The sequence below is a fragment of the Gossypium hirsutum genome, chromosome D03 (genome assembly GCF_007990345.1).
Source record: "Gossypium hirsutum isolate 1008001.06 chromosome D03, Gossypium_hirsutum_v2.1, whole genome shotgun sequence".
Classification (NCBI taxonomy): Eukaryota; Viridiplantae; Streptophyta; class Magnoliopsida; order Malvales; family Malvaceae; genus Gossypium; species Gossypium hirsutum.
In genome coordinates this window covers 46807475-46821456 of record NC_053439.1, presented here as the reverse complement: position 1 = coordinate 46821456, position 13982 = coordinate 46807475, and the positions used below count along the sequence as shown (strand labels likewise).

General features: G+C 31.3%; 1 protein-coding gene across 2 annotated transcripts; it reads right to left on the bottom strand.

Annotated features, from left to right (window-relative positions):
- Nucleotides 1–230: 230 nt before the first annotated feature.
- On the bottom strand, nt 231–3701 carry LOC107950860 (RHOMBOID-like protein 1). Of its 2 annotated transcripts, none has more exons than XM_041090286.1 (6): nt 2778–3701; nt 2371–2534; nt 1291–1454; nt 943–1202; nt 657–783; nt 231–472 (listed from the first exon to the last, which is right to left on the bottom strand). In XM_041090286.1, the coding sequence occupies exons 1-6, from the start codon at nt 3188–3190 to the stop codon at nt 350–352; spliced, it is 1251 nt and encodes a 416-aa protein (XP_040946220.1). In that variant the 5' UTR covers nt 3191–3701; the 3' UTR covers nt 231–349. The 2 variants fall into 2 exon arrangements, with proteins under 2 accessions (XP_040946220.1, XP_040946221.1); XM_041090287.1 differs by having other exon boundaries at nt 2371–2605; nt 2778–2902.
- Between the last annotated feature and the right edge of the window lie 10281 nt (nt 3702–13982).

The following is a 13982-nucleotide window of genomic DNA, read 5'->3' as shown; positions in this document are numbered from 1 at the left end:
AGCAAGAAAAGGATCCATTTCAAAAAATAATAGGTTTTTATTTTTATTTTGCTTTGTATATTCTTCATCAATAGAATTCACAAGAGAGAAAGAAAAAGTCATAAATAGAAACTCTCAATATCTTACTTACAAAACAAATGCAATATTTTGCAATTGAAAAAAAAAAATTCAATCTATTGCGTTTTAGAAACAAAAAGATTCCATTAATGGAGTACCTAATACAAGAATAATTTGTCCTTGGAAAATATAATTTCATCTAATATATTAAAAATGGACGGATAATTATTCGAAATTAACAAAATTTAAAAAAAAAAATTGGAAAAATCTTTCTCCTATACATGGTCATGCATCAACCACAGAGCTTAGAACATAGTTGTTGAACTTGGGAAGTGTTTTCCTCTGTTAACGGATAGATTTCGCTTTTCCCATTGCTTATGCATGTCAAGTTCAACGATTTCCCGAACTCGGTCGACTGCGATAACAATTATCCAAAAAAATTAGTAATGTTCTATTTAATGATAATTGTTCTCCAATGGATTAAAGTAGTGTTTTCTGCTATTTTATTTCTAGTATCACTGTCTATTGATTTACTTCGAGTCATTCAGATATGCGATTCTTTAATCGAGTCGAGAACGAACACGAATTGAGAAACTAACCTGACAATACACTTGTCGGTTTTTGCAGCTCCACAATGGCGTCGGGATACAACTCATATAATGACACCAAGAACAGTGTTCATTCAAGTTAACCCCTCGAAGGAGAAGTACTAGGCCAATGGCGAATCTGGGAAATTTTGTTCCATAACATAACATATTGCATCAGTGAAAGTACATAGAAGCATGGGGCTATGGAGTATAATGTCACTCATGCATGGCAATGGCTTATTTTGAACATGATGATGAGTGATTATATGATTTCGTGTGTACCAAATGGATTCCTTACCCTGCAATCAATAGTATCAGAGAACAGACCCACAAGACGTACTGGTATGTCTTATGTTTAGGTTTACGAGAAGGTGCAATGTATCCTGGAGGAACCTTTTTCTGACTAACATATCCAAATTGGGGACGGATTAGGAACACGAAACCGAGGAGGAAGCCGGAGATAAATCCTCCGATGTGAGCAAAGTTATCCACGTGTGGGAGGATTCCCATAGCTAGATTTATTACGATAACCAAAACAAGAGTTAACAACGCTGCAAACTGCACGTAAAAAACCGAAACCGTAAGGTAATTTGGTCGCTAAAGTAACAGCGTACCAAGAATTAAACTTCGGTGCAATCTTACGTGCCTTATTTGAATATATTGTCCAGTTTGTGATTAGTTCTGAGAGCATGCTTCCTAGAAAACCAAAAAGTGCACCAGAGGCACCAACCGATATACCGGTCTGAATAAAAAGAGATGACAGTATACTCCCACCGAAACCAGCGATCAGATAAAGCATCCCGATTCTCACTGCCCAAAATACCAGAGAGGCAAATAGAAATTAGAATCATGTACCTTTAAGCTAGTACAATAACTCCTGAGTTGGTAACTTTAAAGCATTTCCAAAAGGCAATAACAGAGATTCTTTCCCATCTTGGCAGTATTGAATGCCGCAGTTAACGGTTTACAAGTTCCGGTTAATGACAAAGACACCTTAAGAAAGCATTAGAACTCAAATTTTGAGCTATTGTGCTTCAATTAAGCACACCTAACAGCTGTGATGGGCCTTGTTTAAGCATACCAAAGTCCTAGATGGTGACCTTAATCAACGCATGCTCTGCAAGGACTAGGCAGCTCTCTTTGAAGTTAAAATACCTAAATTAAAACAAGACTTGCCTCGGGACAAGAAATCTCCTATTTTACGACACAACATCAAGATTTGATAGTTGAGTTTGGATTTGAGTGCTAACTTTAAATTTAACATTTTTTAATTACGTATATTGATTATTAAATTGATTTGAATGATAATTATAATTTAAATTTTATGATTATGCAATGAGATAATCCGAGTTGCTTCAGTAACGTAATGTAATATTACATATTCAAATCCAACAATTAAATCAAGTATAGGATGTCACATTTAGTGGTATGATTGTAATTTGAGTTTCTTCTTATTTCTAAAATTATGCACTTCGATCTTAAAGAAACTAACTACATATGAACTTGCCATCATGATGAATTTATTAGCTAGGAAAAGGAATTAATATTATGAACATTTAGGCGGGAACATTGAATGCAAGTAACCATACAAATAACCCTGCATGCATCTCAATTTCGTAAATTAGTACATGATCATGTTGAGAGCAACCCGTCCTAAGCAGTAAACCCCATACATATCGAAGTCATCAATGGTAAGAAAGTTTTAAGATGGAAATAAGATGCATACCAAACCCGAATTCCTGCTCGAGTCGAATTCCAATGAATAAAAGACTCAACATGTTCGCAAGTATGTGGAAAACACCAGCATGCAACCATATACAAGAAATCATGCGCCATGCTTGACGACTTTTGACAACTTTAGACACTTCAAGAGCACCCATTTTCTCTAATCTGAATACAGAAAAGCATACCATTACAGGTCAGCTGTCAATCCCGAGTTTGATCCCTGTACAATCCCTGCTCTACTTAAAAAAAAAAAAGATCATTCCAACAAATAAGCAATGCAGAAACATCATAGAAGATAACAACACAAGCCTACATATATTAAACAAAAAAATGATCCCTCTGGAATATAAGTGTATTCTAAAAGACATTATGAAGGAAGATAATTAATGCAAATGGAAAGAGACTTACGTAGAAGAAGAAGGGCCAAGTAGGGGATTCTCTTTGAAGGGCTGAAACGAGAACCTGCCCAGGAAGCTCCCCACACATTTCTTCGAGTTCTTGGGACAATTATTAATGTACATTGTTATCATGAAAAGGAAAATATTAACCAAAACAAAGCCTGGAATCATCCAAGGCACCCATTTTTTAAACGGCATGAAATCAATCAACCGCCCTGCATGCTGCCCTTCCCTGCCCCTGTTCCTTTGCCCCTCTCCCTCTCCATGCCCGTACCCTTGTCCCTGCCGCCTACGCCGCCCGTCAGACGACTGAGATGGCTGTGACGATGGTGACGGTGACGTGGCATGACCTGGTCTCACCGAATGCACTACCTTATCTCCGTTCTTTGGATTGGTCACCTTGATTTCAATCTTGGAATCCATGCCCCGTCTTGCAAAACACCCCTCAAAACAAACCCTTTTTTTCCCTTCTCCCTTCAAACACAAAAAATCAAATACCCAAAGTGCAAAAAAAAAAAAAAAAAATCACACAGGTTATTTTCTTTCACAGTTTTGGGACATATGTGCATGGTTTTTCAGTTAGGGATCAAACAAAACAAGAAAACAGAACATATGGGAAACTCCCATTTTGGAAAAGAGTTAATGCTGTTTCAATAAAAATAAAAATAAAAATAATAAAGGTTTGGTTTTCTGAATTCTGGTATTATACAGATCCTGTTGTGTTTCAGAGTTCAGACAAACCTTCCCTGTAGCCGGTTTTCTTTTTCTTTTTGTTGTTGATTCAATGATATTGGTAATGGAAGAATACAGCTTGTTAGAGATAGGGTTATAATGTTAAGTTTCCATTTGTTTGATATGAACAAAGTGATTATTTTTATAACAAGTTATTGTTTCTAACAAAAAATCATGTTTAAATTCAGACCAAAAAGCTTGCAGAGTAGAGTAGAATAGATAGTAAGATGGTAGTCAATGTTATTTTAGGAAAATACAAGAGGAATTTATGCAAGTTTTATAAGGAGAAAGAAACATGTGTGTAAATGTGTAATGTAATAGGAAATTATTCAGTAGAAATTTTCCTCACCATTGCTTGCATCATGTACTGTCCTAAAACTGTGCTTCTAATAATAGTAAAAAGTAATGCAAATCTCCATTTGATTTTTGTGGATTTTAATAATATTACATCCACTATTTGCTGAGATTTAGATAACATCTTTTTGAAATTTTCCTAAATATAGGTAAATTACATAAATAGTTATTTAATTTTTTTATTTTATTTTAGTCACAAAAAATAAGCACTCGCGTTACATAGTTCGGTCATTTTGGTTACTCTCACTAAAATTCAGGCATTTAAAAAAATCGATATACTAATAAATTTAGCTCTTAACTTTTATATATAATATCGATTTAGTCATAATTTTAAAAAATTAACCCTGAAAATTACAAATGATCTCAATTTGATCCTAATTTGTAGTAGCAACAGAGAGGGAGAGGAACGATGGTGGGGGAGGGGAGGGGATTTTTATTTTATTTTATATTAATATTAATATTAATATTAATATAAAATTTAAATTTATTATTATAATTTTTTCAAAATATTTTTTTATATATTTTTTAAATTTATTATATATTTTAAAATATTTGTTTTTTTATATTTTTTTAGAATTAGGATCAAATTGATACCATTTGTAAATATTGAGGATTATTTTTTTAAAATTATGACTGAATTGATATACTATGTAAAAGTTAAGGATTAAATTTATTATTGTACCAATTTTTTAACTGCTACACCAGTTTGACGTTCATGATTTTTACAGATGTAACGTGAGTGTTTAAATTGTAAATTTTTTATTTTAGATTCTTAAAATAAAAAAAATAATTTAATAATTGATTGACTATCTATATAGTTTACCCATGAGATCATTAAATTCTTGTCAAAATATACGAATCGAGTGAATAAGTTTGATATTAGGAGGTGAACATAATAAAAAAAATTAAGCTAATTCATCATGCGTCATTATTATTTATTTCTAATTAAAAATTAAAATTATTCTTTATATAAAAGAAATTATATTCTTTAATTATTATTTTATCACCAATTAATTTAAAGTAATATGAGATCAATAATAAATAAAAGAGTATACTTGTTATAGAACACTCAAATAAAGAAATTATATTCTACAAAAAACTTTCTTTTACTTGACTAAATGACATTATCATGAGCCACCTCCGAGCTATTTAACACAATTTCAAAAGTCTAGAAGTTCACAAATCGGTCTTAAAGAGAAAATTTTGAGAATTAGAAGTTCGCTCAAAATCCCAAGAAATCTCATAACTCGAAGAAATTCATAAGAACATTGCATCAATTCTAAATAAAGTTGCTTTTCTATCTTGTTCATTCGATATAAAGGTGGTTAAACTTGTTCTTCAAGATCAAGCCTAAAAGGCCCTTGAAGCGGAATCATCCTTCCAAGATGAAAGTTTAGACTGTAATGACCCAAAATTCATGGGCATCGGAAAAGTATAATATCGGGCCTCCGTCCTAGTAAATTGAGTTCGAAAATAATTATTAGAAATACTTACTAGACTAGTTGTGTGTTTAATTAGGTTTTAGATAAGTGAATTTAGCTTAATTATGAGTAATTAGCAAAAAGGATTAAATTGCAATAGAAGTGAAAGTCTAATTATAGATTAAAATAAAAAATAAAAAGGGCTAAAATGGCAGTTAAGCCATTTATATGAAATGAGGCGGCATATCTGCATTAAAATCCAAAATTTATTTAGGTTATATATAGATATTATATGTATATAATTAGTATAATTATTAAACATTATTATGGTTTTATATTATTATTATTAAATAAAGTAATTAGTAGACAAATGGATGGTGATAAAATAATGCATGTGTAATTAAAATATGTATATATTTGTAGTTTGTAGATTTAATTTGCTTATTAATTAAGTATAAGATATTTATTATTCATTATTAGTTATTAGTTATTAGTTATTATTAAATTAAAAGATATTTAATAATGAAATAATTAGTATAAGATTTTTTGGGTAATAATAAATTATGATTTTGCCAAGTGTGTGGTAAAAATAAAATACAAGTGTATTACATTTATTTATTTACTTAAAATTTAAGTAAAAGATATTTATTAATTAAAATTATTATATTAAAAGATTTTTTTTGATGTAGTTAGATTAAGACAAATGTAAGGTTGTGATATGGTGCAAATGTATTAATTTTATTTGTTATTAAAATAGATATTTTATAAATAATAATTAATTAAACATAAAAGAAATAAAATAAAGGAAATAAAGTAAAGTAAGTTAAAATAAAAGAATAGAAGGAACAAAAGAAAGGAAAGAAACAGAATAGAAGAGACGAAACCGGGGAGAAACAGGGGGGAAAGAAGAAAAAGAAGAAAATAGGGAAAATAGGGTTTTTGAAGCTTGAAATTTAATTTGGTAAGTCAAATTAGCCCTTTTCTCTTAATTCTAATGTTTTAAAAGCTTTAAAACAAAGTTTTGATGGAATTAAGTTGATATTTTGTAAGTTCATAGGTTTTCAAGAATAGTTTATGTTGAATAAATTGTTGAATTAGGGATTTAATTGAATGAATTTTAAGTTAGAATTGATAAAGGGATTAAAGTATAAAAGAAACTATAAGTTTTATGTTTTAGGGACTAAATTGAGGGAAATTCGAAATTAGCAAAATATGCTGAAATTTTGATAGTTAAATTTTAGTTTGGATGAAATTTGAATAGAAATAGAGTGTGAATTGAATTAGGAAAGTAAGTGAATTTAGTTAGGATTAAATTGAGAATTAGGAAGAAATTGAATAGAAATTCAATTATTTATTATAATTAGTGCTGTAATTAATATTACAAATTATTATTATTTTCGTAGCTAACAAAGAACCCGAGGCATCGGCGTCAAAAGGAAAGGAGAAAGTTATCGAGGACTAAAACGGGAGAATAACGGTTTGTATTACTATAATTCAAATTATTTATATTTAAATGTTAAATTTTAATTTATGTGTTTAGTAAATGAAATGTGAGGTAAGTATTAGTATTATTATTATTATTATTATTATTATTATTATTATTATGAGTGGGAATTAAATTGAATAGTTGATATGAAATAATATTTGAATTGTTTGTTGATTGAAAGCGGGAAATGAATTTGAATCAAATTGTGAATGGTATTAAATTGTATGGAAATGTATTGAGTTGTGAAAATGTGTGAAGTTGTGAAATAATTATTGATTGAAAGGTGGAAAAATGATTGAATTGAAAATGTGAGAAATTGTGATTGAATTGAGAATATATGTGATTTAAATACCTTATTAACTAGTCGGGCTGAGTCGGATATAGTTGGCATGCCATAGGATTGGAAGAGTTCAGGGATACTTCGACCTCGAGTCGATGAGACACTGGGTGTCACTATATTTCTTCGGATAGATTCGATGAGGTACTGGGTACCAACTTACTTCGGCTTGGCCGATGAGACACTGGGTGTCAACTATTGCTTCGAACTATCCGATGAGGCACTGGGTGCCATTCTGGTGTGTTTGGTTGGATCCGTGTATCCGCCAAAGTCCGAGTTTTGTTAATAGGGTAAATGATGAAATGATAAACCGAACGAGTTGGTCAAACGAGCTACTGAAATGAAATGAAAAAGTTGAATTGTGAATTGAAATGTGATATGAGATAGAGGAATGAACCTAAGGTTCATGATTTGTTCAAACTCAAATTGTGGATTTATGATATTGGTTGATGAATTGCTATTGTTGAGATATTGAATTTAAATTGTATATACGAATTATGCATTACATGTTTATTATTATAATTTGAATTATAGTAATACCACTGAGTATGAAATACTCAGCGTACGGTTGTTTCCGTGCGCAGGTCGATAGAAGTCAAAGGTCCCGGTTTAGCATCCAGATTAATCCCGGCTTCAGCATAACTTTTGTGATGTATATTTTCTTTTGGGTAATGTGGCATGTACATAGGATGTGTATAAAGGTTGTTATGTTTTAATATAAATGGTTAAAAAAAATGTTAGTATTAAAAATTTATGAATTATTATGAAAGAAGTTTATCTATTTTGATTTATTTATTACCTTGTTAAATTTTAAATTGATATTATGTTGATTGAGTTTGATTAGAAGTAATTAGAATAGAAAATGTGAATGTGGAATGAATTGGTTGATTTGGTTATATTTTGGAAAAGATATGGTTTTAATTGCAGGGGGTTCTATGTAAAAATAAGCAGAAATGCTGCCGAAATTTTTATAAAATTTATAAAAAAAAAGAGAGATGAAGTCAATTGGTAAATAAACATATGATTTTATGATTTTATTTCAATATGTTTGTTAGTTATTTAAGAATTCTTTTTGTAAACTGTCTGATATGTCCGGTAATGCCTCATAACCCTGTTCCGGCGATGGTTCGGGGTTAGGGGGTGTTACAGTAGACAGCTTTGGATCAAAGCTCTCCACAATCCAGTTGTATCAACATAAAAGAAATAAAACTCATTCATCACGATTAAGTCTCGACAACTCTTGAAGCGGACTCAACCATCCAAGATTAAATCTTGAAGACCCTTAGATCAAACCCTCTTTAAACTTATTTTCAAAATAAAGTCTCGAAAACCCTTGAATTCAAATCAAATCAAATTCTCAAGCAAGCATCTCTCTAGACCCGTTTTCGAGATCAAGTATCAACAAACCTTGAAGTGGATAACATTGGCTCAAGATCAAACTAGATGACCCTTGGATCGAAGCTCTATCGAGAAAAATAATCAAATGATTTATTTAGAAATTGTAGCTCAATTTTATAAATAATTTTAAAAAAATAATTGTTCTAATCTTTCTAGTTTATTTTTTTATGTGGGATTTATGTGCACAAATTTCTGGCATAGTTGGTGGGACAATCTTTGTCTTTAATCTCATTTTTTTTTTCAACAATCAAGTTCATCAAAATTGTGATGACTCCCATGAAGAACCTTTTCAACAAGTCAAATCTCAAATCTTCTTTAACTCAAAAGTCAGTGAAGAAATATCTAAAACAACACTTCGTGAAAGCTGATCTTCAAAATTGGATGTTATGCCTGTGATGACAATTGGCACTACTCCCCTTGAAGAACAAATGACTTCACTTGCAAAAGTCGTGGAATCCATTGCAACAAGCATTAAGGGAACGGAGGATAAAATCGCTTTCATGATGACTCAAATTGAAAGCTCAGATGGAAGCAACCAAACTCTTTCCAATAAAACTAAACATCAAACTCTTCAGGAAGTTGGTGAAACCAAGACAGACGGAAAATAAATTTAAAAGGTTTTTTTAGGTAAACTCAAAGAGTTCATCAAGAAGGCCATCAAACATCAAGCTAAAAATATTTCTCCGCTTTCATATACATAAGCAAAGCCATACACTCAAAAGATTGATTATTTGGGGATGCCTAAAAAGTACCAACCTCCAAAGTTCCGACAGTTCGATTGCAAAGAAAATCCACGTCAATATATTGTACAGTTCGTTGAAACTTGCAATGGCGCCAACAATAACGGAGATCATATGGTGAAGTAGTTTGTCTAATCATTAAAAGGAACTGCATTTGATTGGTACATTGACCTTGAGCCTGAGACGATTGACAATTGGGAAGAACATGAATGAGAATTTATCAAAAGATGCTACAACACTCGTCGCACTATCCACAGGACCAAGCTCACGACAATGGAAAGACGAGCCAATTGTTTATTGCATTCATTGTTGGAGAAATTTAAGCTTAAACTGCAAGGAAAAATTGTCATAGTTCTCTGCCATCGACATGTGCATACAATGCATATATTGGGGCTTGTGCTACATTCTATACAGCATCAAGTCAAAGTCTTTTAAAGAATTAACTACTTGTGCTCGAAAGAAATTATATCAAAGATGTATCATTCGTTAACATAGATTAGAGTTTTTTTACATTTGAAGTTTTTTTACATTTGAAATCTATATATATTGTAGAATTTTTTAAATAAATTTTAATTGTAGAATTTTTTAAATAAATTTTAATATTTTTTTAGTTTTGCATTCATCCAAAATGAATCTAAAAAATCATTTGTCTAGAATCATGCACATTTTATTTAGTTAAAAAAGATTTTATTTTTTGAAAAACATTTTTTAAAAAATTAAATATATTTAAATATATATTTACTGACATGGCATACCACATCAGCATACTGCCATGTGGCACCTTATGGTGGCCTCCGTCAACCATGTCAGCTAAGTTAATGGTCGAACCATTTAATTGACAATTTCCATTAACGAAAGGGGCTAATTGATTTTTTTTAAGTCACTGTGGGCTTAATTGGGTGCACTTATTTATAAGGGCTCAATTGATTTTTGTTATTTGTTTGCTGAGGCGTTTTTTTGACCCTTAAGCCTAATTTTTATATATCTTATGATTTTCTATAATTTTATAATTTTTAATGACTTTATATGGCACAATCCTAGCATAAAACAATATGCAAAAAATTGTTGCCATTTACTTTGTAACGTTGGCCGATAATTCTAACGGTTAAAGGACTTAATTAATTGTAATCTTAAGACTCAAATGAGTAAAAAAAAATCAGGAGCTTTTAAGATCCCTATTTTGTCAAATCTTATCTTGAAATAAATTATTTCCTCGTTTTATTAAAAATTAAAAAATTCAAATTTTATCCAAGATTATTCAAAATAAAATAAAAAAATAAAAATAAAAAAATTAATATTATCAAACAAAATAATTATATTTACCATATCAAATGGTTCTATAATATAAATTGAGTATTTAATTTTGTAGTTTATGAAACACACACTTACCTAAACAAGGAATAGAATTAATGATTTTTTAGCGTCGGCTGGTGGACTGCTCAGGGACTCTAAAGGAAGCTGGTTATCAGGATATAGCAGAAACATAGGAGTTTGCTGAGTCCTAAATGCTGAGCTTTGGGTGATCTTACGTAGTCTGGAGCTAGCTTGGGAGCAAGGAATAAACCAGGTGGTAGTTAACTGATAGTTGGACTGCTATTGAGATGATCCAACAACAAAACAGAATTTATGATTCTAATCTGATGAAGAGAATTTAGGAGCTTTTGTGGAGATCATGGGTTGTCAAGGTGCAGTGCACGCCCCGATTGAATAATAAGGCTGCTGATTTCATGGCAAATATGAGCAGAACAGATCCCTTGGGTCTGATTGTGTTTGTTGAGCCGTTCGATTTTTCTCCATTATATTAATTGGAGTTCCTATTTAGACTTTCTGGCTGGATTACTGTTTTCTTTTATAATTTTATTTAAAAAGGAAAATTGTTTTACACGTTGTGGAATTTGTAATAGGCCTAATTTGTCCGGGCCCAAAAGCACAAATGAAAAAACCAAATAAATAAAAATATAAAAGTCTCGTAAATTAATGTCCAAAATTACAAAAACTCATCAGACCCAAAATACAAACCAAACCCAAATACATAGGCCCAAATCGTTTTAACCTACTAGCCTAGCCCAATATCCCCAGCCCATTAAGCCTAAACCCTAGCCTGAATACGACTAGCCCAACTACACCAAGCAGCACTCAGAAACCCCAGCGCCGCCACCAGGCTCTGCCCTCGCACGAACCGCGCCTTCGAGCCCCCCCCCCCGCACGTGCCTCTTCACTCACGGGCCCCCACGAGCTACGCACACCTCCGTACCTCTGCGCCTGGACCACACATACCTTCTCCAGGCTGGCATCGCACCTGCACAACAATAGCAACAAACAACGCAGCACCAAAAAGGAAACAAAAAATAGCATATGTAAAAGAAATTTGGGGGTGGGATTTTGAATTTCTTTTTCATTTTTTCTTTTCGGCTATATAAGCCATTAAACAGAATCTGTAAAAGTGGGGGGCTACGAATATTGTATTGAAAAACGATTGAAAGAAAAAGCAATAAAAAACAGTCTTTGAAGGTGATTTTGAGTTTTTTTTTTTCTTCTCTCGTTTTTTTGATTTTCCAGATTCTTTGATTTCTTTTTTCCTTTTGTTTATTGTTGAAGAAAAAGAAACAGAGGAAGGGAGAGGAGTTTACCTTTGTTGCAGAGCCGAATCCTCGTCTTCTCCATCATAATCGGAGGTCGGGCGAGGGATCGGAGAGTCTTCGAAGGACTGGTCTACGAAGCGGCGCTGAGGGTGCTGTAGCTTTAGGTTTTTTTTTTTTAAATGAAAGGGGGCTGCTGATACTTTAGGGTTTTTTTAGTTTATAAGCACCCTAAGAAACAACGTAGTTTGAGGCTGGGACCGGTGGTCTCAAAACGGCGTCGTATGACGCTAGCATCCGCACGATGACCCGACCCGAGGGAAGGATCCGCGCGTTTCCTTTCAATGGCCTATTTGTGTTCCAGGTCCTCCACTTTTACGCTTTGGTTCAATCTAGTTTCTGTTGTTTCTTTAAATTGGGCCATCTATTTTTCTACGGGTTTCATCTTAGTCCACATGCAACGCTGCGTTTTGAGAAGGGTTGGGAATATTTCCCTTTTGACCCCCCTTAATTATTCGCGCGTTCAATGTGGTTCGCACCTCTTGTATTTATTTTCGAATTTGCTCTTAAATTTTAGTCTTGATTGCAAATTAGTCCTTTTGATTGTTTTGTTACTATTATTATTATCATTATAATTAAATTTCATTATTATTATTATTATTATTATTATTATTATTGTTATTATTATTACTATTACCGTTTTGTATTATTAATATTATTATATTTGATTATATTTCTACTTATTTTTTCTATATATAATTATTACCTTATTATTTATCATTATTTCAAACTATTTTTTTTATATCTCAAATCTTCATTTAGCTTTACAATGAATATTGTTTCATTTTCTTCATACCAGTCCAATATAGTATATATCTTTAGCAACTTTTATTTTATACTATTCTTTTAAAATCCATTTTTTATATATTCTGGATGTAAATATCACGTAATAATATTCTTATACAACGTTATTTTTATACATATTCAATGTTTATATTAAATTATTTCATTATACATACATACCTATATAATATTCTATGGACTACAAGTTTTATATTTTTCTTATTTTTCTATATATATATTATTTCTTTCAAATTCTTTATTTTTTATTTCTACTTATCTCAACATTTTACACTTACTATATCATATATATAATGTTATTTATTTTGGTTATTTCAATTTCTAGTATATTATTTATTTTAAATTTTTGTACATATACTTTATTGATTTACAATTTCCATTTCTTTCATGTCATTTGTTTTTAGCTATTTCAAAACTTGTACAGTTGGTTCGTATTTACATTAATTGACTCGTTTTTTATTAGTTTTTGAATGTTGATAGTGATATTAGCATGATGTACAATAGAGATTATTGTTATGTTTGTTTGTTTGTATTTATTGATTATTCATTATTCCTTAGTGTATGCTTTAGTTTACGATTTATCATTGCGCATTGTACATTATTAAACAATCGTTTTTTTTATTATTCATTCAAAAGATTTAAATATCAAAATTATTTTATACAAGTCTTTCAAAATAACGCAACACTCGGAATTTGGAATATCCTCGAAAAGATTGTGTCCTAACTTACTGGATTCCAATCTTTCTCGAGATTTAAGAAACCGAATATCCCTTTTAATTAAAACATAAATAAAAAGCTCATTCTCGAGAATTCGATATGTGGTGTCCTAACGCATTGGATATGACATATTGTTCTCTCGAGACGATGATTTTTCTAATAAATGAAAATAAAGGCAATATTCGATATTTAGGAATTTTGTGAAATCGAGCCTTAACTTACTGGGTTTTGATTTTCTCATTTGACCCAAATAGTCGGATATCCTTATCAAATGCATAGATTTTAAAAGTCAAAAGATAAATTTAATTTCGAGGATTTAAAATATTGCACTCTAACTTACTGAGTGTGACGATTTATTTCTTTGAAATAAATAAATCTCATCGTCCAATTCATTTTACTCAAATTTTCTTTTCGAAGGATCGTATTTTAAAATCTTTTCAAAGTTTCGACACGAAGGCATTAAACAATCAATTCGGTACCAATTTTAGGCATCACGGGGGTGCTAACCCTTTCTCGTGCGTAACCGACTCCCGAACCTGTTTTCTCAAAATTCGCAGACCTAAAATTGTTTTCAAGGTGATCCGATCACA

Bases quoted from the DNA above. Each gene is read 5' to 3' on its own strand.
- LOC107950860 (XM_041090286.1), bottom strand. From the start codon at position 3,190: ATGGATTCCAAGATTGAAATCAAGGTGACCAATCCAAAGAACGGAGAT. The intron at 784-942 runs GTAAGGAATCCA...AAAATTTCCCAG, and splicing joins CTGATACTATTGATTGCAGG to ATTCGCCATTGGCCTAGTAC. The intron at 473-656 runs GTTAGTTTCTCA...TTGTTATCGCAG, and splicing joins ACCGACAAGTGTATTGTCAG to TCGACCGAGTTCGGGAAATC.